General features: G+C 45.0%; 1 protein-coding gene across 10 annotated transcripts in view; it reads right to left on the bottom strand.

Annotated features, from left to right (window-relative positions):
* Positions 1-25,035, bottom strand: part of GRIA3 (glutamate ionotropic receptor AMPA type subunit 3) — a 144,175-nt gene that overhangs the window by 5,618 nt on the left and 113,522 nt on the right. For 6 of the 10 annotated variants that reach the window (XM_052673028.1, XM_052673027.1, XM_052673033.1 and 3 more), the window contains 2 exons: positions 23,351-23,549; positions 10,377-10,624 (listed from right to left, as the gene is read on the bottom strand). In XM_052673028.1, the coding sequence (XP_052528988.1) occupies positions 10,377-10,624; positions 23,351-23,549 (447 nt within the window). Of the gene's footprint in view, positions 1-9,697; positions 9,813-10,376; positions 10,625-16,552; positions 18,659-23,350; positions 23,550-25,035 lie in introns of those variants that run through there. The other 4 variants (XR_008204141.1, XM_052673034.1, XM_052673029.1 and 1 more) reach the window with 2 other exon arrangements.

The raw sequence follows: 25,035 nt of genomic DNA, 5'->3' as shown, positions 1-25,035 counted from the left end.
CCTGGCACAAACACAGCACGGCTTCCAGCCTGGGTATGTTCCCCATGCTTACAGGTGTGATAATCCATCAAAAGAAAGAGTTGCTATGTGCAAATTGCAGAGCTTTTACTGCATTTCTGCTTTGTTATCTGATTATTTTTCCATTGCACGGATATGGAAAATGCTTTGAGACAGAACCCATCCTCTCTCTCTTTTTCCTTCTCTTCATGACACTATCTCCCTGTCTGAAGGACTTGCCCAGCTCTTGCTGCAGTGCCTCAGCACTAAGTTTCAGCTTAGTTGCAGTCTTTTTTACTCTGTTAAGAAGGGCTGTGGCATGGTGATTTTTTCTTTCTGGCCAGAATGAACTTGAAGTTGAAGAAAAGTAAATGAATTACCAAAGAAACAGTTCTTTATCAGACTCAAATGTTAGCAGGTAAAATGCGCTTCACGAATTATAAACCATAACAGGTTTTTAATTTGATTAATGACCTCTTACGTCCGCTTCTGTGGTTTTACCTTCACCTATCGAAAGCAGATGCTCAGTGCCAGATGCTATCCAGTGTTGTCACTGCATGCTGTGGGAGCACATGGCAGTGAAGCCCCTCGGACGGCTGCCAACACCGCCAGGCTGGCGCTTCCACTGCTCAGCTTCCCATTCCTGCCCACGGCAGTGATGTGCCAGTGCACTGCTGAACAACCACCGAGGCTGAGCTGCTTCTTGGAAAAGGTGCTTTTAGTTTATGAGAACACCATCTCCATTGCCAGCCTTGCCAGGAAAGTGTCATTTTGCAGGAAGAAGTGGTGGGACACACTGATAGCCCAGTGCCTGGCTGGGCCCTCACTCATCACAGCAGGAGGGAACTATGGCCAGGGTGCCTCAAGAGCACAACTCAGATGTGACTGAAACACCTCACCCACTCACCCCAGATGCTCACCAGCTGTGGGTAACTAGTGCTTGCATGGCATAAACTCTCTGCAACACTGCAGTTATGTTTATTACTTGCAATCAATAAAGATTTAAGATTTAATTCTATGCTCTAATTGATGTAATATAAGTGTTATACCCAAAAATGATCATTGCCAAGGACAGCAAATGAACGCTGCAAACAGCACATTGCTCCCTTCAAACCAGATGAAGAACTGCTCATGATTAATCTAGGATTTTTAGATGAAATTGCTCAGAAAAGAGCACCACAAAGAGGCAAACACTGAGAGGCTCCTGGCAGAACTCCATCAGGGCCACACTCAGTGTCCCCAGCACTGGGCTCTTACCACCTAGCTTTTATAGACTTCAATCTGCAGTTGTTCCTTCACCCACTACCAGCCATCTTCTAATGTTTTATAGATTATCTGTGTGCAGGGTACACGGTGTTGTCTCAGCACTGTTGCTTGCAAAATCTGGAGAGTCCAAAAGTAGCATTTTTGGGAGCAGAGGGTGAGGAAGTGACCCACAAGCTGAAGGGAGAGCAGAACATCACCAGTGAGAGCTCCTCTGGTTTGGAGAGCATCCTTTTCTTTCCTGTGGCCCAGCTGGGGGCCCATGGCAGCAGGGGCTGAGCTGCAGCAATGCCACCAGGCCCAGCCTGCTCCTATGGTGCCCCAGTGGGCAGCTTGGGAGCTGCTGTGTCCCCAGGGTCACCCAAAGGGGTATTTGCATCTGCTTCCAAGGCTGAACACGAGCTGTGCTGAGGATAGGAAATCTGGGGCCAGTGGCAATGGGGATTCTCCTCCCCAGGTGGAGGGCTCCAAATGCACAGTGCACAAGGCCAGCTGGAGCCTGTCCACTGCAAACAAGTCTGGCTGAGTGCCTGAAGATGCCGTTCCCAGTGTACTCAGAACCACATCTCTCACAGCATGAAATCCTGAATAGTCCACAGAAGGTCCTTTTATTTTCCTTTCCAGATGCCAACAGACTCCGAGTGGAGAAGTCCTGTGGAAGCACGGATGCACATTAGGGACGTGGCATTTACAACCAAGCTGTTTGTGTTCTCACATACCCTGGCCCTGTGGTGTGAGGTGCATCAGGGTAAGCAACGTCACAGCCAAGGGCACTCCTGGGCCACAGCTGCATTACACTGCATGGGCACAGACCAGCTGTAAATCTGGTGTGATGTATCTGGTGAGGCCATTTTTATGGCCAGTCTGTGGGATCCGAGCAACAAAAAGCCACAGGAGGTTTCTGGCAAATCTGTCCCTCTGAAGACAGCAAGATTAATGAAGAATGACATCCTCACTTGGTGCTAATGCCTTGCTGAGCAACACAAAATGCAGCTTTCTTGAGGGGCCTTCACCTCCCACACAAATCTCAGTGACATGAAGGAGGAGAAAGCCCAACACTGCACCAGGTCTCCATGAGCACACTGTAAAGTGCTCATTCAGCTGGTTTTGCTTTTAATCTGTGTTCTTTCTTTCTTAATCCCTTTAATTTAGGAATCTGACATATTTAGAGCGCTCCAACACCTGCAGCACAAATTCCGCTTGTTTCTTCTGCCTGCAGCTGTCCTCACTGGCTGAAGCACTGCTGGAGCTGCTGACATCACCAGCACCCAGACACTGAGCTGGGCGAGGGGCACCGGCGGAGGCAGGCATCAACCCCAGCACTCCTCTCAACCTGACAGTGCACCACACAAATCTCACTAACGTCATTAAAATAGAAAGACAGAAAGAATCCAGGAAGAGACACCAAATCCAGCACCGTTCTCTGGAGGGCACTGCTCGAGGTTAAAGACCCGTCTAAATCAAATAAGGCACTTTATCCCCCCAAGCTCTATAAATCCTGGCCTGATCTGTAACTACTGAAAGGACTTTTTGTCAAATCTTATTACTGAAATAATTTCTGACCAGAGGGTGAATGCATTGCCCAAGCTTTCTGCTCTTTCCTAGATCAGCTCTCTCTCAAGATACGGTCTGTCATAATTTACCAATTTAGCAGCATCTCCATGCCACAGTTTCTTGTTTTGCTCTGCATCCACATGTAAAGGATGGGGAAGATTTAGGCTGGAAATGGACTTGATATTAAAACTCTCTGTGCATGTTTAAAGCCCACGGTTGCAGGGCACTCAAAGCAGACATGAGCAAAGTCCTGAAAACACAGTCATTCACTATTCCTATTTATGTTTGCCTCAGAAAGTGATCTTCTGTATCTCACACTGAGCAGTGACTATTCATTACGAAAGCACCAGGTATGTCTTTGTTTGTTTTTTTTTTTTAAGAAACAAGCACTCCAACATTCCTTTACACAGTTCATGACATCTTAGGGACTGAAATGTTTTATGGCTGGGCAGAGGATGGGACAGAAGAGAAAGCTGTCTTGTTCGAAAAGACAAAGAGCCTTCAAAATCAGAAGATTAAAAGTAGGCACCTCGAGTCCCATACATCCCCAGCCACCTAAGAAATACGCCGCACGCTGACGGCTGGCGTTGTGCTCAGAGACATCAGTCACAGCGTTAAATCCTCCAGCAGAAGGGTTTTTCTCACTCTTGCTCTCAGTGGCACAACCGGATGTGGTTCCCTTGCTGACGGGGATGGAGAACGGTGTCCCCAGTGGCTGTTGCTGACTTGAGATGTCAGGGAGGGCACAGCACTGCTTGCCTGTTTTCTGCCTCTCAGTACCGAAAGGTGTCACGGAATGAATCAGGATGCAAACAGTTTCATCAGAGCCAGAAGGCTGTGTGGGCTGTGCCTCGTGCTGCCGTTTTGATGTGGTACAGCAGCCTGCGAGGACTGCGTCGATGCAGAGGGCATCTGTGGCCTGGCGGCTCATCCCTCTGCTCAGACAGCAGCTGCCTACAAGGAGAGCTTGCAGGCTGCACAGTGGCCATGTGAAAGCTACACAGATGATCTCCCAGCGGATGGTTTTCCACAGTTCCTGCTGAGTAGTTAGTAGCTGCATTAACAGATGTTTGCTCTGGTCTTCATTCCTACGATTTTCCATAAAAAGTGTTCTTTTGGTCAATTCAAGAGATCTTGCTTACTATTCTTATAGGCACCATGGAGCACCTATTGCATCCTCATGGAACCTGTGGAGTTTTCTATGCAGGCATTAGATGTTCAACTTCAAACCAGGTTTTGGCTGGTGCTGTATTTGCTGCAGCGTGGAAGACGAGTGTAACTGTAGGGTGCCATCATCACACCACCGACACCTGTGCTGAACACACCTGCACCGAGCCAGACGTGTCACCACCTGAACCTGCAGAGTGTACGCTGTCTGTGTTTGGCAGCAGCAACTGTCTCTAGGAAAGTATATTTATATGTTTCATAAACGTAGCTCAAATAAATTAAACTCTGTACTAACAGGATCATAATTTAATAGAAGTGCCAAGTGCTAATGCAATAATACATGCATATTGGATTAGGAAATGCAACCCGTAACAAGTCACTGTAGTTCATTTGTAGCAGTGCCTGAGACTTGAGACACAGCCGTGGGGAGAGCGTGGGCAGCACTGCTGCCAGGCAGGAACAGCTTGATGGTGGGGCCTTCATGCTATGCTACAGCCAACACCATCTGACACAGCAGTGTGGGGCCTTCCTGACATTACCTGCATCCTTCCTAGCCTGAGGGGATATGAGCAAGAGACTCGACTTACCTTGTGTGCAGGGTACCCCCTCACCTTTTCCTTCTCTTGCCTCTAGACATAGCCACTTTTTCCCCCATCTTCAGTGAACTACTTTTCTCCTGCGATGGCTTCTTCTGCAGCTCCTGCTGCAGGTCCTGCAGCTCGGTCCGAAGGCACGCAGGCACCGTGGGACAGCCGTGTTGCTGGCATGAACCAGAGGTGTGCAAAGCATGGCTACAGTGCTGGTGCGCGCAGAGTGCCTGCCTCCATGCGAGCTCAGTGCTGGAAGGTTAGAATTACTTCGAAGAAGAAGAAGAGAAGCATTTATCTTTCCCTTTGTATTTTATGTGACAACCATTACCATTGGTGAGGAAAGAATCGAGTGCAGAGCTGAATGCAGGCATTCAGTGCACAAGTCCTGCTCCTGCCCTAGGAGCTCCACTTGGAGCTGCTGCTTTCTCCTTTCCCTTCTCCAGGCCCAATGAGCCCTGCCCCAGTTCTCCCCGCACTGACGCTTGCAATGCAGGATAAATGACTCATGCAAGAAATTCATGGAAAACAACTCTTAAGCACCACAGGTATTATCAAAACAAACGCATGACTCACAAGCCTTTTGCTGAGGATTCTTGTGGCTGTGAAGCAGAATGTGTGGTTGCTCCACCGCAGTCAGCGCTGCACAAGCACATTTCCTTGTCAAGGCAGCAAAGCAAGTCCCCATGGCAGTTTTGCTGAAGGTTACACAGACAAAACAAAAGGTACACAGTCTTCCGATGCCAGCCCTGAGCCCAACAGCTCCTTCCAGACTGGGCAACCTGCTTGCCCTCAGTCCTCATCCTGACTATCCTAGTGGCTGTCCCAGTAAAACCCATGGCTGTCCCATGAGCTCCACAGCAGCACAGAAGTTTCTGCAAACAAGGCAGGCCCCCTGTCCTGGCAATGCTGTAAACGAGATGCTCCAGTGAACTCTTATAGCACTAAGACTTTACTGTTGATATAAAACATACACAGTTTTGCTTCCTAATACACTATAAAATAACAGCTGTCAATTAAGCACATATTTTGATATCTTCATCCAAAAGCGTTATTATCTTATTAAAGTACTGCTTTGCTCTGTCACTCAGTTGCACAATGCAATAATTTCACACTACTTTCCCAGCTCCGAGTGGGAATGATCTCTGTGCCACCACCGCTGGCTCTCACCAGCCCTTCCATCTTTTTCCAGATCATAACCCAGGCCTACAGAATGGGTGGCAAGTAAATTCACGCCGCTGAATGTAATTTCCAACAAATTGCTCAAATAAATTGTGCTGCATCTTTTTAAGATCACCATTAACCCAAATGTTCGCTATAAAGCACCGCACATTTGGCAGTGGTGCTCTTTAGATGTCAGGTATCATCTAAAATGATGCCAAGTAGATTTCTTCTAAAAATATGCCACTTAAAAAATGATGCCACAAATGCTAACTGCTGTGCTGCAAATGTATCAAAGCAAAACAGCAGCGAAAGATGGGGGAACAAATCCCGTCCGCTAATGGCCCCGCTCTCGTCTCAGAAGGGCTGGGAAATGCAGTGCTTTACAGTGTGAGGCTCTGAGGGCAGGACTCAACTAGCTCTCTGCAAAAGTAATCTCCTGATTAAAAGGGAATGACCAAAAAATGAAGCAGCGTTGCATCAAGTACCATTTCACAGACGCTCTCCAAAAGAGATAACAGCCTAAAAAAGAATACATTAAAGAAATTAAGTCAAATAATTAGGAAGTACTCCTGGCATGTGAAGCTGGTAAAACGCTACGTTCAGACAATTTCCTTCCGTGCTGGTTGTCATTCAGCATTACCATGAAAGTATGAGAATACAAGAAATGTCTCAACTGCAGAACTATAGAAATTAATCTTAGTAGAAAATTGTTCCTATGCAACTGAATAATTAGTTTCCCTTAAGTCACTCATCCTGCTGCTGCTGCCTACATCCTGTTTCGTCTATTTCTCGTTAAATTCCTATTGAGCCATCACTGAGCTATGAGATGATAGGATTGTATAATAAACAAAATAATTAGTTTCCAAACTGGTAATATGTTGTAACATATTTCCTGGAATACATTTGTTTTATAACTGCTGTTCTGTGTCCTCTCGCAACTGTGAACACAACTGACATGCATAAGAGGTTGAGAATATGGTGTAATTTTGCCACAAATCCAATGGATGAACCTAAATTCATGCTCATTTAGGAGAGCGAAGTGAACAAACGTTGATGCAGGTACAGGATGCTGCACCAGGTAAGTCAGTCACCCCACATGTGCATTGCACACCCACTTATGCTCAGAGGATCCCAGCACTGACTGTGGAAGCCCCTGCCAGGGCAGCCCCAGCAGCCAGGACACTGCAGGGCAGTGCAGTGCCCACCATGTGCTTGTCATGGAGTAGATTTAAACACTTTCAGAAAGGCCATTTAGCTCCTTTTCTGATTCCCACCGTAGGACTCAAAATCCTGTTGATACTTGGAGTCACTGGGTAATTTTCCAGTGGCCAAGAACATGCGGTAACAAGAGGTAAACTCACAGTTACAGCTCAGAATCCCACAGCACTGTGTGCAGAACTTGCATGCTGCACCACAGGAAGGATGCACATGGGAGGGAGCTCCACAGGATTGCAATGGGTGCTGGCACAGGCAGACAAATACTCCATCAGCATGAGCTAGAGCTCAAGACCATACTGGAGGCAGGCAGGGTCGATGGCCTGCTCAGGCAGCTGCTCCCCAAGCCCAGGTCTCTACTGGCTAAGCTGAGAGAAGGGCTCTGTTAGCTTTGCCAGTAGAGAAAGCTGCCCCAAGCAAGCAATGGGCCCCATGTGGTCACCTCCAGTGGCCACCCACAGCCTGCCTCGAGCAGCGATTCAGCAGGTGCTGCCAGTCAGTCATCCCCAGGTATCACCTCCATCATTCACTCAGTTCTCCCAGATACTGCCTCCTTCATTCAGTCTCCTTCAGCATCTCCTCCTCCAAGGGAAAAGGGAAAAAAGAACAGCTCCAAAGTGACTCCCATGGGATCCCCTATTAATAAAGCCACATTGGTACAGAGAATTAGCTGTGTAGATAGGATATGAGAGCATGAGGGCTCTGGTGGGAGGACAGAGGGGAGCGGCCTGGGGCTGGCATGGATGAGGAAGGCATCTGTCTGTCTGCCTGTACTCCTGTCCAAGTGCTGTGCAGCCTGAGCCTGCAGGATTAAATGCCCGCAGAATGCTCCCTCAAAGGAAAAGCCATTTTGCTGTAAAAGAAGCCCTTTTTGATTTACTACATCTCAGAAATAACAAGTCACCCTTCCCTACCTGCCCATCACATTTGCTCCTCTGTTCTGGTGTGCCTCTCAGCATCCACCGAGCAAGGCCAGAGCTTGCTAATAAATGACACTGCTCTTTTAAAAGCTTCTTCAGCACAAGCAAGAATAGAAGAATGACCCTGCTCTAATTATGATCATTTTTGAAATCCTCTTCAACTTCCTCAGGGCTGCAAGCATTAGTTGCCTGGTTTTAATTCAATGAACTCAAAGCAAGGGAGTTCATTGATGCTGCTTCATACGAAAGTTTGCTTCCATGGAGGCAGTATTAGAAAACGCAGTGCTGGATCCCAGGAGAATATTAAACATTTAATATACCAGCAAGTCTATCATTATATAAAAATGCTGTATGAAGGATAAGCCACTGAGCTAAAAAGCATGTGAGAGCTCTGCAGGCTGCTGTTGTGCACTGCAAACGTGGGCATTGGACAAGCCAGGATGCAAGACCTTTTCCTTCCTTTTACTACTACTCAGTGGCTTTTGCTATACCAGAGATGAGGAGCTGAGGAACTCCCTAGGTAGCTAGCTGCATGCAACTCATATTAATGGGATGCAGCAGTAATTTGCAGCGATTGTCCAAAACCGTGATTTGCTGAAAATGCTGTTATTGTTGATCTTTGACCAAAGCTGAAGCATTTTTGTAAGGGAGAACAGAAGTTATTGTTCCTTAAGGAACTGACTTTACTATCACTAGCCGCTATAAAAATTAATCTCAATTTTTTTTATATAAAACTGTATATGAAAGTAAATCCCGGTAATTCCTGTACCCAAGGTGACTAACAACATCCAACCCATTCTAGCTATTGCTTCTCTTTACCAGCTTAAGGATGTCAGCTGGCAACACCAGTTAGCTCCTCCAGTACAGGATCTCCTTTGAGCATCTCAGGGAGTGTGGCTCAGGCACAGGCTGCCTGGCACAGGGGAGGCTTCAGCCCATGAACATGCCACACTGATGACTCTGAAGCCAGGATTTTAATCCATTTTCTAAAAGCACAGCAAACACAAGTGCAGTGCTCCTGTGTGCAGAAGGCTGGTCGCTGTCATACACAGGTGACTCTGAGCAGAGCTACCCAAACCTTTCCTTAAGATTAATTTCCACTTCAGTGCATCATTTCAACGCCCTTCACTGCTGCAAACAACATCTCTTGCAAGCTCCAGTTCCTTATACGTTGCTGTTATTGCTATTACCTTGCCACTAATGGATGATTCCCGTCATTGCTTAAGTTTTTAGTAGAGCAACAAAATTGAAATTAAATTCCTTGGTAATTCCTGCACTAAGATGACCGATAACACCCAGCTACTGCCATTGCTGTGGTCATTGCTGAGCCCTTACCTTGTGACCCCGCGCTGGGCCAGCAGCTCCCCTACAGCAGAGGAAGCAGCTCAGTTCTGAGACCAGCCTCAGCTCTGAGGCCGCCTAGCACAGCAGCCCGTGTCTGCAGAGAGCCCCAAGCTGGGGACCAGCCCCAGCAGAGCATGGGGGAAGGAGCCATCCTCAGTGGACAAGGTCTCTCAGAAGTAAGCCTAAGCCAACCTATGTCACAGAGGAGAGAAGCTCTGTGCTTAGGGCTGTGGTCTGGTCCCGCCAGCACAGGGCTTGCTATCTGTTAGTTCAGTGAGGTTCACAGGCTTGACCAAAAACTGCTGCCACCATTGAACATGGCTGTTTCTTTACAAGAGCTACTGGGCAAGTGAATGGCTTTTTTTTTTCCCCCATCGCAATGATTCGGATGGTTTTGATGAGCGTTTTTTTCCTTGGCGAGCACAATAACAGCCTTGCCGATTACTCTCCACTAAGGTACCCGATTGTGGTGACATTGAGGCTGACCTTGGAGTCACCTCCCCCGCTGCCGCACTCTCCTTTGTCGTACCACCATTTGTTTTTCAATTTGTCCAAGAGGCCTTGCTCATTCAGTTTTAATACTGCCAGGTTAACAGCATTTCTTGAAACGATAAAACATAACTTGTAAGAAAAATGCACAAATGCTTAGGAAATCGTAACGTATAAAAAAAGGAGCACAAGAGGACAAATTGGCTAAAATTTCACAGAACGTGGAGCTATAAAAATGTTTGTACAGCAAATACAGGGTTAAATATTGGAAGGTGGCATGGAGGATAACATTTGCTCAAAACTGAAGTGTGCGGGATGGGGAAATCGTCTTTGAGAAAAAAAGTAACAAGAACACCACATCATGCAGTTAACATTCGTCACGTATGGCAGGTTAACTCGGCTTTTACCATTTAAATTGAAAAAGCCATCGAACTGTAAAATTAAAACAGCAACAAACAATCAGAAAGGACAACACGAAGAGAGCACTAAAAAAAAAAAAGGATGCATTAAATAAACGAAACCGTAATTTACCGTCTTATTTAACTCCATGGAATATTGAAGATTTTTAAACTTTAAAAGTTACCTCAAAATCCACAAGAAAGAAAATGACAACACAATACATCAGGGTAGGTGGAATACTATAACAACATGGATATTGTTATATTATTCCACCCACCTTAATGCTGAGCCTTTGGGGGTGGCTACCCCGTAGCCCTTGGAATCCAGGTTCCCTCCAACTTTCATGGTGTCGCAGGGCTTGCGCTGCTCGATGTACTCGTTCATCGTCGACTCCAGCAGGAAGGCAAACTTCCCCTTGGACTTGCGCACCCTCGCCACCCCATCCGCCGTGGTTTTGGTGAACACGGAGGGCTCGGCCGACTTCATGTAAGACCACATTTTCTCGTAGACGGCAATTTTTGATCTCTGGGAGAGAGGAAAGGAGGGAGGTGAAGGGAGGTCAGGTCAGCAGAATAAAAACGCTGCTCCAGCTGTCCTTCTGCAGGGGTCTGTATGCATTCTGCCAGCCAAAGGGAGGCTGCTTGACCCAGCATGGCCAGTGTTGGCAAAGGAAACCTCTCCTTCGCACACGAATCCTCAGCACTGGCTTTTGGGCTCACTCAGAGTTAGGAAATGCCAACATTTGCTTACTGAAAATTCCCAGCAAGGCACAAGCCTGCTTTTCACAACAGCAGTGGAAAGTTCATAATACAGTACATGAAGCAGACCTTATGATGCTCAAACGAGAGCAATCAAAAAACCCCTTCTTCATAATCAAACTTTTCAAATTCAGTTTCACATTCCCCTAAAAGATCACAAATGCAAATGTTAGGAATGAGCTGAGAAAATTCCTAGTTAACTGCTTGTGTGTCATGTACATATTACCTCTGTTTTTTCAGGTTTCCTGGTTTTGAGACTGAGCCAATGCTGACAGCCTCCAGCTCAGCACACAGGCTTTGTGAAGCTGGAAAAGCACAGAAATGTATTGCTTCCTTCATCCTCATCCCCTCCAGAGGGATTTAAGCCATCCTCAGATGTTAAAGCCACCTCAAGACTCTTAAGCATTGCTATCTGGCACTGCCAGTTAAACTTTCCTGCTTGGTCGATAGAAGGCAGTAATGCTTACTGTATTGCTCTGAAGTCTGGAAATTCCAAGGATTTATACAAGGCTTTCAGCCCAAGCTGTGGTTATCTTGAATTTATGCCTCCTACTCCTTGCCAGTTTCCTGTCCACACAGCCTTCCTTGCAGAACAGGACTGAAGCACGCAGTAGCTAAATCTAGCTCAAATTTAACAAACTTGTGGCAGAAGACCCTTAATGTCCATCAGTTTGATGATTGAGACACGTTTCCTTTGCATTCAGACCAATTTAATGTGTTTTGAATAATGCAATGCCTAACAACTAGCCCGCAAACATTTCATGGGAAGTAAATCCTGCCGTCACCGTTCCTCAGACTAAAACACCAGCTAGCATTGCTATGATGGAGTGCGAAGAGCATCGAGGGCAGGATTTTATTTTAATTATCCTTCCTGATGAGCTGAAAAATGCAAACCAATTAAAAGCAGCACCATCAACAATGGGAAATCAGAGCAACGCAATGTGGCTTCATTAGGAGCTAGCAGGCAGGGTGGGGTGCTAGAAGCAAGCCTGAGGGCTTTGAGGTGAATACCTCCAGGGCCAAGGTTGGCTGCACAGGAGCACAAGGGATGCTGGGCACTTGTGCAGCATGGGAAGGATGTCCCTACAGGGCTCTGGAAGCTGCCCACAAGTGATGACTGTCACCTCTCTGGTGCCCTAGGGGCAACGGTGTGCAGCTGTGTGAGGAGAAGAGCTGGTGGCAGCCCCTGGTGCGGGGCTAACCATGGCCAGGCCTGCCTGCTCTGCTCATGCAATTTGCTCACGCAGAAATGTAATAGAAACGGATTGCTTGGCCAACACAGGGACTGCATAAGCAGTGTTAATTCTGCTGTGTCCTACTTTCAAGGTGCTTGTCCTTACAACCTTAATCTTCTTTTAACATAAATAATACAAACGCACCTGCCCATTTGTATTTGCAACGGGCATCTAAAGGACAAAAGGAAGGTAAAAATGTGGCTTTCCTGCTTCTCTCTCTCTATCTCGTTCAGATAAAGTGGTTTGCCTTCAAAAACAGTGCATATGCTAAGTACGCTTCTGCTTGTTTTTCTCTGCAGAGCGTGCCTTTAATTACACAGATAAACCATAATTTCTTTTCCTTTTCATCTTCTAACCCACACTGGAATATGTCTTTAATAAGTTCTTTCATAGTCTTTCTAGCTGGCCTGACTACTAAAAGCAATTGCCAATACATCTGTGCATTGTTAATAATAACAGTTATCTGATGAGTGCCAACAGCACAGTCAGAGCTGCAAATGGTCCAAACAAAGCTCCAAGGGCAAAGGGGGAACACAATCATCCATCATTCAGAAAACAAAATTCCACAATTAAAACATTTGAGGTTACAGATTTCCTTTAAAATTTAACAGATAAACCAAGCTTTATAAATTGCTCCCTTGCTCTTCTGAATGATCTGGTTAATAAAAATAATTATGTTTCTATATGATCATCATTGCCCACATCTTCTTCTGCCAAGTGGGGATTTTCACAATATCTTGTTATTAGCAAATTAACTAAATGAGTACAGCAGACTGGTCTAATCTAGTGTAAGCACATAAAAACATAAACCAGTAATGCCAACACTGAGTGGGAATAGTTAAAAAAAAATGCATCAGACACACATGTTTTGGAGGACCAGAGGCTTGGTGGGTGCTGTGGCCAAGGTCCCATGAGTGGGGATGGGGCAGTGGCACCACTGCACCCCACAGCACCAGAGCTGCTCTGTGCAGCCTGAGGCCTGGGCTGGCATTTGAGAAACCTTCCAGGTTTTGCTCACCCGGGAGACCCTATTTTGCACCTTCTCCACTCAATAAAACGACCAGTTAGCTAAAGGTTGTCAAATATATGATGTGATGAAATAAAAGATGGCATTTTCAGTAAATGGTCGACTAATTTCTAATTGCCCCCCCCCCAAAAAGCAACCAACCAACCATATCAGAATCCCCTGTGTCACCCACCAGGGGGGCTGACAGCAGAGGTGCCTGGCATGCAAAGGATTTATGCTTCCAAGAGAGGCAAGGTTGGACAAAACTGCACTGCTGATAGGGTTCAGTGGCAGCAAAACATTTTCCTTCTCATTAAATGTTACTCTTAAAGAGATATTTAGAAAAAAAAATAAGCTTAAAAGCAAAGATGTAAGCCAATTCAAAGCCCCTAACTGCAATAACTCCCTGCACACTCTAACTCTTCTTTCATTTCTTTGATACTGCTCTCAAGAAGTCCTTCTCACACATTTCCTTGGGATTTCAAGGGGATATTATTACCATTTTTTCCTTAAAAGCAACATTTGCAGTGTTTCATCTGGGCCTCGGGACACATTAAAGCATCCTTTCATGATTAGAACCTTACTGCAGATATAAATAGAGTGGCCCTGCTTTGTCAACAACACTGCATCCCTCCGCAAGACGTAGTGTCCTGCAGAGCCAGTCCCCGTTTTCAACATTGCTTCGCCTTCCAGTTTTCCCCCCTTGTGCACGTGTTTGGCTCCAGCAGCTCAAGGAAAGGCCAAACTGGCTCAGACTGCCAGCACGTGCAGGCAGGAAGGCAGCAGATGTACCTGCTGACTGCTTCCAGCCACCCAGCTCCAGCAGTGCAGCTCTGCAGCACTCGGACCGGGCGCCTTGGTTGCTCATTGCCAAAACTGTTGTTCAAACTGCCTAATATTGCAAAACCCAACACCTCTCAGATGGTTATTTGACACTGGTTAAATTTAACTCTGAAAAATCTCTTTGTGACAGAAGCTTCTCCCATTGACCACATCACCTTCCCCCCAGAGCAGACGCCTGTCTCACACTTCTACTAAAAGTGACACTGTGTCAGCTCCTCCGCCACCGAGTGTCACAAAGCTGTTATGTTTGAAAGAAACAGTGCTTTTCCTCTATAGCTAAAGTATGCTACGGGGATGATCTCTGCCCATTCCTGAAGGTTTTTCCCTCTCTGTCACCTCCTCTGCTACCCACAGACCTTTTTCAAAATGTTCACCCCATGTACCAGTGGAGTATTTCATTAAAATGATCAAAATGGACCTCTGTTTCTTCTGACAGGCACTGGCAAATTATTTCCCAGAAGTAAAGCTCAAAGTTTATTCACGAGTGATTTTTGGTGACAATCCAGTCATAAGCCAAATTCACCAACATCAATTTTACATTTAAAATTAATTGCATATTCTCATTTTTTTCAGTCTACGTGTTTAACATTTTAGATTATACTGATGTTACACTTCTTCAAAATTAAGAGTTTTCAAAACTAAGATATTAAGAAATCTAAAGCCACTAGAGCTGTGCTATGAGAAGTGGGAGAACGTTGCATAATCAGCCAGCATTCTAACAAATGGTGCAGGTGGATGGGAGAGGAAGAAGACCCAGAAGGATGCCAGTTACAGCTGACTCAGAGTCAGAGTTTGTACTGCCTCAGAGCCGTGTCCAGGCCACGCAGAGTTCATACACTTTGGTGTAGCCCACTACTCACTGCTATGCGGTAAACGCAATGTCAACGTGCAGCAGTTGTGAGCAGGGACCTGTCGCAGCACACACTTCTACTTCACCAGCTCTTTATAGCTCTTTAACAAGGCAAATTTATAGCCCTAAATCAGGCAGATGTTGCTGACACAAAGCACAGAGGTCCGTACTACAAACAGCACAGATCTTTAATCTGAATAATACACGCTGCCTTTAGATATATGCACACCTCACTGATAGGAATCTAAGTAGTTAAGCATGAACCTTAGCTTCATTATCATCATTCATTGCTTTTCTTCCATGTGCGCAATTAGCTCTTTTACAGCAGCTAATGAATCCAGCAGCTTATGAACCATTAAGAAGCAAGTGACTCAGCAGGAGTGAAAAAGGACCAGCCGACTGCCCTGCTACCACTCCGCTGCCTGCCTTGCGAGCACCGTGACATCCATCCATTTTGGGCAGCTGCTCCCGCTGTGACAAACCACGGCTACCCCTGCCTCGGGCTTTAGGACGAGTATAGATGAGTGCCTTCTGCTCCCCACAAACGTGACACAGAGCAACCACAGCTGCCTGGAGAACAGGGCAGTGGTTGGTGCCCTTGGCCAAAGGCCAGCTCTGGAGCACACGGAGGCTGGCCTAGCCTGCCACATCAGGAATACAAACATGATAAACATTGTTACTAAGGTGCCTCTGCCTGAGATTTCCAAGCTTTTCACAAAGAAGGAAAAAATAGGTCTCAGAGAAGGCCTGAGGGCACATTAGTTCCCTTTCCAGCTGCATACGGGAAAGCAGGGATGTCACTTACTGAAGGTCATAGGGCACAGCCTAATAGATCAATGTCACAGCTTTTAGCCACTGATAACTTGTGATGCCAGCAATTTACTTACCTATATGGACAGAAAAATCAATCCCATCATTACAAGAGCCTCTTGTTTTTATTACATTCTGGGCAGAAGAAAGTAGGTCAGATGCCGTGAGCAAGCACAGGGCGCTTCACTTTCAGCAAGCCCAGCCCCTAAACTGCCAAATCCTGTCCACGGAGTATGAACCTGTCGGGTGCTGCCAATAAGCAAGGCCAAAGACTGTCAACTAGTCTGTATATTGGCAAGAATTAGATGCATATATGCATCTAAGTACAAAGGAATGGGTTTTGGGATGGGAGACACTGTCATGCTGGTTTGCTACCAAAATTAATGAAGCTATAACTTCTGCTTAGAAATCTAATTCTCCTTTCCCAATTGAGACGAATGAAGCTCAAAGGGCTTCCAGGCCCCAGTTTCCCATTTCCTTCTAGGACTCATTCATTAAGGGAAGGTTCAGCCAGGCTCTGTCAGGGCCTGACAGGGTAGAGGGCTGTGATCTGCCAGCAGGCTCTGCCCCACAGAGAATAGGGGGAGCTGGCAAGGAGTGGGTAGGGGGTCCCTGGCAGATCGCATGCTGCAGCTGCTTCAGGTGAGCACTGCTCATACACACAGCTGAGCAAATCGGCATTCTGGCCGTAATGAGGCTTTGCTGACATGTCAGTCCTGGGAGCAGAATATAAATCAAGATTTAAAACATCCTTTCCTGGCACAATATTGAGCCACAGACTATACCTAGATCCATCTCCTCACTTTACTGCTGCCATCCATTCCTCCATGTCGCAATACTGATTGGAAAATTAAAATGAAAGTCTTCACCAGTAGACAAGCTGTCTATGTAAATCCTGCTGTAATTCATGGGCAGAGCCATGCCCGGAGCGAGGCTGGGCGGCACCAGCATGGCTGTCTGTCTGTCTGTCTGTCTGACTGCCTGGGGAGCAGGAGGCAACACACAAGGGGCAGAATGACATCAGGCAGAGGAGCATCCTTCCAGTCGCAGTGCATGGCGCAGACTCGTCTCTGTGTATCCGAGCAGCCCAGCCCTGCCCTGGGTTCAGCCCTCAATAAATTAACAGCAGCGTTTCTAGCACAGTATCTGAGTGCTGTCAGGCCTAATGAGTTTTCAGCTCCAGTCAGAATGGGCCAACGTACAGGCAATGATGGAGAAACCCCAGCGGACTGTAAGAGGAGATGTTTCATATTCACATCGTTAGAGTTTCTAAACCTCGACGTATTTTCTAATTATGCAAAAGCAATGGCAGCAGCACTGTGAGTAATTTATCAGCACCCATGTATTTTAAATGAATCCCCAACAAGCACATATTAATGTGACACAGTCACATTACATAAAGTAGGAGAGACTTGAAAATCCTGGGTTCTCAGTGTCTGGAGCGATGTCATTAGCATTACCATATAGCTGTTCTCCAAGAAGCAGAACGTTCAAACAGCAAGTGATTTTCCCCCAGGCACTCTCTGCATGCTTCTCTGGTGCAGGCATGGCTGCCAGTTAACCCGTTGCTGGCTGCATGCTGAGCCTCAGCAGGGCCATGCTCCATGCCCGCTCTGGGCTCCAGGTCACAGCTCCTCTGCACAATGCACTCTGCAACCCTGGACTTAGAGAAACTCATTTTTGAGTGGTACAGAAATGCACACAAGCTGGAAAGACTCAAGAATGAGCACAAGTAGACCTGGTAGGCAAATGCCATCTGTTACTGAAGATAAGGAGAGATTTATTCAAATATTTGTTATTAAGTGTTTGTTGAGAGCTCCGCTGAATCCTGGCTCGTCTGCTGAAGTCAGTGGTTCAGGCACCCTAGCCCCACTTCCATACAAGCACTTCCTTGCCAAGGAGTAGGTGATGGATGAGCTGCTAATTTTACTTCCCATAAGGATACATTTTCCCTTTCAATCCATAGACTTAGAGACATTAGATCACTTCATGGGAACCCATTTCTTGTGTAATTATGTCACATTTGATTTCCTGCCATCCTTAAAACTGCCTGTAAGCCATGTGACAGAAGGGAGACCCGACAAATTAAGAGAAAAAAAACCTACAAGCAGACTGTGCATCACTGTGCAATGGAGAGCTGGTGATCTCTGCAGACGTGCAAGCATCTCTCAGCATCTGTGCACACTCACCTACGTCAAATAGGAAGGGAGAGAGAATATATGGGTGAATAAGCTTTTCATATTTCTGTGTTGAGAAGCAGTTAAAACACAGTACTTTTTCTGATTAATTGCTGCCACGTTACATATCAAAGATCTGCACAGCTCATCTTTGAAGCTATCACTTTCCTATGATGTTCTCTTCTTTAAAGTCCATAAAAACAGCCACACTTCAATATTTTTGTCAGACATTTGTTATGATCACCGTGTTGTTTTGCTTGATGCCAAAAACACTGAAGGCTTAAAACTGCTAATCATAGCTTTATCCGAAGGCAAAAGAAAAACATTTGTATGAATGCTGTGCTGGAAACACGTCCTTCATCTTCTCTAGCAAAATACAATTTTAAATTAAAAATCAAGGAGTTTAACTTACAGATGAAACCTTTTGCACTGCAGGTACAGAGTTCACAATGGTGGTTTTAACAGGCTCTAATGATGGTCTCAATATCGTTTGATTGCATAAGAATCACATAGCAGCTATTGGTTTGTAATTCAAGTCTTCTCCTTAACTACTTGCTGATAGCATTTATTTCCCTTACTTCTTATCTTCCCACAGATTTATCAGAGGAAAGCAATGAGCTCTTCCCCTTCTAACTGGTGTGTAATACACTAGAGCTTCAGAACATATAGGTGTCCTTACTCTTCCCAGTAGTAACTAGGGAGTGAAAAAATGAGGGCCATCATAGGGCCACCCTCAATATGACATTCCATGTCTTAAAAATATGTAGTATCGTATTTTTGCGTATGAATGAAGTCCAGAAAGGTCTGAGATCTGAGCCTGAACTGAAAGAATCCCTTTCAGGGAAAACTGCTGAAAATGAACTTCAAGCACTGAGTGCTCCTGCAAAGAATAAAAGAATGGTATCGCTTTCCAGCACAACATCAATTTAGAGAAAATGCTACTGAGGTGTCCAGTGGGCTATCCAAATGCAATGAGAAATGAAGCACTCCCACAGAGGCATAAGGAAAGCATATGTAGACCTTTCGATGTCCTCAAGTCAACTATTGCTCCTGGATGTCCTGAGGTAATGGAGAGTTTAACTTCAGCTGTGAATTTCATACAATATTGCAAAAAAAAAAAAAAATTCTAAAAACAATATCTGAAATATCCAAGCTGTGTTTGAAGGCTGTCAGCCTGTTTGAATTCTGTAGGCACTGAGTCTGAAGTCTTGTTTTTATCGACAGCAGGAGTAATGCTGGTGTCAGACTCTATCCCATACTAATGAACATCAGTGCCAGGTAAGAGAAAGCAGCTGTAACAGCAGGAACCATCATATCCGAAGGAACTCTGGCCTTTCTGCTGGAGCTCCTAACAGCCCTGATAATTGATGCCATTGCCAGGGGAAAAAAATTAGGAACTGACTTGAGAGCAGCAAGTCATTTCAGCTGAGACACTGGGGAGCTGTCGGGCAACAGAGTTGTTGTGTCACAGACAACCTTGAAATCACTGTTGAGGAAAATAGAGAGCTCTAAAATGAAACAGGAATACTTCGAGGCCTCCTTTTTTCTCTAATTTTAGTTAAGAGTGATTAATGGTATGATATGAGTTGCCTTCAATTTCCTACAAAAAGGAGAAAGACATAACGCAAGATCTTGCAAAGTACTACCTATCTCAATATTTCATCCTTTGAAGTCTTGACACATTAGATAAACCTCAAGGACACTTTCTGAAATTTCAGGTATCCAGTAAAGCAAACAAGCAGGCCTGCCTTTGTTGATGACCAAGCACATGCTTTATAATGTATCACGGAGAAGTCTCTCAAAAGCCTCTTAATACAGTTATCTGCTATCAATTAGAAGAAACCACAATAAATTGAAGATCAGTTCCTATTTCCAAATGTCTAGAAGCACGTTCACTCATTTCTTCAATAGTTTAAATACAGCAAGCTTATATAAGAATTACTAATTGGTTGTAAAGGTCACACCTGTAGAATGTATGCACGTTGCAGGTCCAAAACCTATTTGAATGTGGCAATAGACTTATAGTGAGTGCTGTATTTGGATCAAATGATGTTACACTGACTGGATGAGCTGCCCAGATATGCTGAAGTTTTAACTGAATGTATTAGAAGATGTTAATTCTAACAGATATACCCTTAGAAGTTGCAACGTCACTGCCTGTTACTGCTTTCTAGTATTTGTCCCTCACTGGTTTTCAGGAAGGAAAAAAAGGCATTTTGGAGCCCTTAATGTGAGACTGTATGTGAATAAATGTTTAAGGAGAGGTTTTTCTCCTCTCCAGTATGGATGAATGCCCTTTGAAAGCCAAAATGGAATTGATGTAATCTATTGATTGCCATTTAACTGCCTTTATAAACTAATCAGTGCAAAACATAAAATGTTTCTGAGCAGAATCAAGAAACAACCATAAAAATACAGGAAGGCTCATTTGGTTCTTAGATGGACTGCAAGGACAAATACCCTGATACAGAGAGTCACCAACGACTGAGGAGAGTGAACAGTGACTGCTGTGAAAATGTTACCAAAAATATTCTTGATTGTTTTAACTGAGAGTAACGTCACGCCAACAGCATTCATCTTGCATGCTTGAAACAGCAATGTTGTATCTGGCTGTAAGCTACAGATTTTTTCTTGCTGTGGCCAGTCTGGCACCTTTCACTGGCCAGCAGCAGCCTTTAAGATCAATATATGATCAGTATCTTTGAGAAATAGCTTCATGCCTCTATGGAGAGAGAAAGCCATAGAAGCCTTTTTATGGGATCTCAGATTCACAGAATGGCTTGGGTTGGAAGGGACCTTAAAGATCATCCAACTCCCACCATGGTTAGGGACACCTCAGAAGGAGAATAAGCATTACACCAAATCCAGGAGAACCCATGGCTCTTTGGGGCTCAAACTATCACTCCTATTGATGCTCCAGCAGTGGTGAGAGAAAAACTTACTGGGAGAAGGACAGCCTCTGGGCAGCAGATGTTCAGAAACCCACCATGCTCTAAGAGCTATTTCAAGTTTCAGCTATCATTGCCACCTTATTAGGTAGCTATAAAGGCTGCACAGTGAAGTATTTATGTGAACATACACACTTAAGGCAAAATTTTTGTCCTTCTCACATCAGCTAAAGGAGACTCTAGTTGTGACAGTTTTGTGCCTGCACGGCTCTATTCAAATTAATTTCTCTACAAAAAGATAATTCAGCTAAAATTATGTTGTGTGCCTCGAGAATGCCAAGAAGAGACAAGCACCTCTCAGGGCCCATTCTGGCCCACCTGGATCCCACTGAGTGGCATCACATCCCACTCCATCGGCACTGCAGATCGCCTCCCTGCCTTCCCATCCCATTCCCCTGTGCCCAGTGGAGCCACTGACTCCTGATAGATTATCCTCCCTCAGAGCCCTGCTTTCTTCAAGCACCAGGAGAGCCACGGCTCATCCTGAGGCTGTTAACAGCACGACAAAGCATTCATACATTCACTAGACTTTGCAGATTTTCACAAGAAACACTCATTACTTTGATCGCACAGTGAGAAGGGACTGCCATGCTACGTCAAACTAACAGCTAAATGAAGAAAGACCTCCATACAATAACTCTTTTAGAATTAACAGTAAAGAGATATTCAAAGAAAGGGATTTTTTTCCCCTAAGAACAGTGCAGTGGCTGTGAATGGCACCAGTATTACCCATCAAGTTGTGCCACCTTTTGTGACAGACCCACTCAGCTCATTTTTGCCACACAGATAATAGCACCTCAGTCTGATAATTAAACAGAATACAAAATTTTACACACTGGTTTCATCTTTAGGAAGATCAGCGTTAATCTTGTAGGAGTTTAATACAAAGAGAAGCTGTTGTTAATACATCCCCCACCACTGTTAAGTAAGAACTAGCAAGTACTCATCTTTATATAGAGACATTACATCTAAGTAAGAGTACAAAAACTTTATAAAATAGCTCTGTATTCACTGCTAGCTTTGTATCAAATTTATACACCCATGCATGTGTGAGTGCAGTCTTTTATCCATGGCAGAGATATTCATCTTACAACATCTCAGCTTTTCCAGTCTTTACTTGCTATTGTCATTTGAGCATGAAGACTAAATATTCAAAATCTTAAGTAAATTCAAGGGGCCGTCAGTATTTAACTACTCTACAGCAAGGTTTTATTTCTTCCTTTTCCCTCACACTTGCACCTGACCAGTATGGGTGATAGGCAGTAATTAATCCTGCAGCACTGACCACTTTTCTGTACGAAGAATTGTTGCCCTGAATGGCATTTGATTGGCACTGCTGAGAGAGAGCCAGGAGCTTCCTGCAAGGGCTGAGTATTTCATTCACCCTTGGAAAGGCCAGAAATAAAGAGCTTTCCAGGTCACAACATTTTCTGATACAGGGAAGAAAAAAAAAAAAAAAAGGCAGTCTGAAGTCATATTTAGACATTTTAATGACACCCCTCTGCAGTTCAGCTTGCGGTTTGGCATGTGAAAAAATAAAGGATAATCTTAAATCACAGAATCACAGAATGGCCAGAGTTGGAAGGGACCTCAAGGATCATGAATCTCCAACCCCCCTGCCACAGGCAGGGCCACCAACCTCCACGTTTAATGCTAAACCAGGCTGCCCAGGACCCCATCCAACCTGGCCTTGAACACCTCCAAGGACGGGGCATCCACAGCCTCTCTGGGCAGCTGTTCCAGCACCTCACCACTCTCTGGGTAAAGAATTTCCCCCTGACATCCAACCTCAATCTCCCCTCCCTCAACTTAAAACCATTTCCCCTCCTCCTACACATATCAACCCTTTCAAAGAGTTGATTCCCCTCCTGTTTGCAGGCTCCCTTTAGGTACTGCAGGCTGCAATGAGGTCACCCCGCAGCCTTCTTTTCTCCAGGCTGAACAAGCCCAGCTCCTTCAGCCTGTCCTCACAGGGGAGGTGCTCCAGTCTGCACATCTTTCCCTGCCCTCTTCTCTTCCCAAATACTGCAAATGCAGCATTTCTTTGAACCACGTGAACACATGATTGTGTTCATGATACAAAAGTTCCCCTCCATCCTGGCTGATGCAGCCCCAGTCACACGTGAGCAGTGAAGAGGCAGCCACAGCAACTGCAGCCATCAGTGCACACAGAAATGGCAACACAAGCTTCCACCCCCTGCTCATTCTGGCAAGTAAACACCACTGCTGGATGCCATTAATGGCTGCCAGCTGGGCAAACAGAACAAGTAGGTCAAGACAGTCACTTCTCCAAGTTGTTCACTAAATATTGTGCACAACTGCATTATTGCTCATCACACTGAGGCTCAGAAACTGGTGTTAAAATCTGGTTTCCTGCAAAAGTAGAGCTCAGGTTTTTCATCTTGAGATGTTTCAGGTGAACAAAACTACCAGTTTTTGATAAAATGACTTTTGATATTGCACTCAGGCTTACCCTGATTGCACAAAGCAGCCTTCATCAGAACAGCTATTACAGACAGGGAGAAACAAATGACTGAATACCGGGCCCCCGTGTATCGGGCATATACAGCTTAGAAAATCTTTAATGGAGATACAAGAGAACTGCTTTAAAGCATGCAACTTACTCTAAAGAATTCTTTGGTTGAGCCTGAATCCAAAGTGCCATAGGCTATCTCAGTTTGTTTAGCCAGATCCTCTGCGCTCTCTATGGGAGACACCATCCTTTCCACCGTAAGGAAGGCAGCAAGATTAGCAGTGTAGGAAGAGATAATGATGAGAGTGAAGAACCACCAGACTCCTCCAACAATTCGCCCTGAGAGAGATCTATGGAAAAACACAGATCATCAAATTTCCTCAGATACATCCCTTGATTTATTCATTTGTTTTTGGTGTAGAGCAGAAATTCACATGCATAATCCTGTTGTCCCGATCCTCCAGGCATCTGTGAAGAGATAGCTAGCTCCTGAAGCCTTCCTTGGGAGAGCAAACAGGCATGTACCTGCTCTTACCTAGCTACACACTCCTCATCCTGTTATTGAAAACAAGGACAAAGAAACCGGTTCCTCCGAGCCCACTCCATCTGGAGAGCTGGGGAGGAGTAAGCCCTCCTGACTTCCTCAGCCAGAAGACTTTCATCTTCTCTGCTAGGCCAGCCTTTCCCTCTGCCTGGATTCACCCGCTGTGACACACCAGCACTGCTGGCTCTTTGGATACTGACCCGTTTTGAGGAAGAAAACACCTTTTACTGCATTGACTCTTAAAATGTAAAAATGAACTGCAAGAAGTCGTGAGTAAGCATCCAAACGAATAAAATACAAGTGATCCAGTACCATTTTCTCATTATATCCTAGCGGGAATTAAAGACTGAATCTAAATATTTAAATGAGGAAAGAAGCTGTTTTGTTTTATGTTAATTAACATTTGCATGCCTAAAATCCACTTTTTCAAGACAAGCACATTTCAGCTCTAGAGCTACCAGAGCAATGTAGGAGGAAGTAGAAAAATAATGTTTGTGGGCTTTTGTGTGTGTTTTTTTAAATGAAAATAACATGAAGACTTAAAAAAATCCATATGTATTAATATACAATTACAAAACGCGTACTGCTCAGGAGATCTAGACTGTGTAAAGCAATTGAGCACCAAGCTCAAAAGATCTTTGTAGGGCTGAAGAACACACTGGGAATTCACTGCTGTGCACATTCTTCAAACACAACATATTGACCGGGAAACGTTTCAGGAGCTGACAAAGCTATTTCTTATGTTTCCCCTCTGTTCTTTACTGACATCAAATACGGAAGATTCAATCCCAAATATATTAAATCCACAGAACCTGTGTGCTGCAGTTCTCAATTAGTGAAAGAAAAGAAAACTCTTACCTGTTTGTTTGTTTGTTTCCTTCCAGCCCCTCAGTGCCACCCCCAGACAGTGGGTACAAGTTGTCCTACCAACAGATGGAGACAGGAAAAAAGTCTGGCGCCGGGCCCCCACCCTGCCCACTTGAGGGATGTGAGCTGGTAAACTGCCTAATCTTGGCCAGAGCCTGACATTGCCTGAACCATGAAAAAATCCCATTAAATTAATAAGAAATTAAAAAAAAAAAAAAAAAAATCCATCCAACAATAAAAGAACACACCAAAGAAAAATATTTCCAACACAATAAAAACAGAGAGCGCAGTCTGGAATAGGTTACAGGAACGTGGAGAAACAAACTACGAGGCAAAAGAAAGTAGTTCTCCACTCCCTTCTTCCCAGGAACTGAACAGCAGTTCCTGCTGGAAGGGCAGGTTTGGGCTGGACCTGTGGGTTACAG

Source organism: Tympanuchus pallidicinctus, unplaced genomic scaffold (genome assembly GCF_026119805.1).
Source record: "Tympanuchus pallidicinctus isolate F22 unplaced genomic scaffold, pur_lepc_1.0 scaffold13, whole genome shotgun sequence".
Classification (NCBI taxonomy): domain Eukaryota; kingdom Metazoa; phylum Chordata; class Aves; order Galliformes; family Phasianidae; genus Tympanuchus; species Tympanuchus pallidicinctus.
The sequence above is the reverse complement of the archived record's forward strand: the minus strand, read 5'-3'. Positions and strand labels throughout refer to the sequence as shown.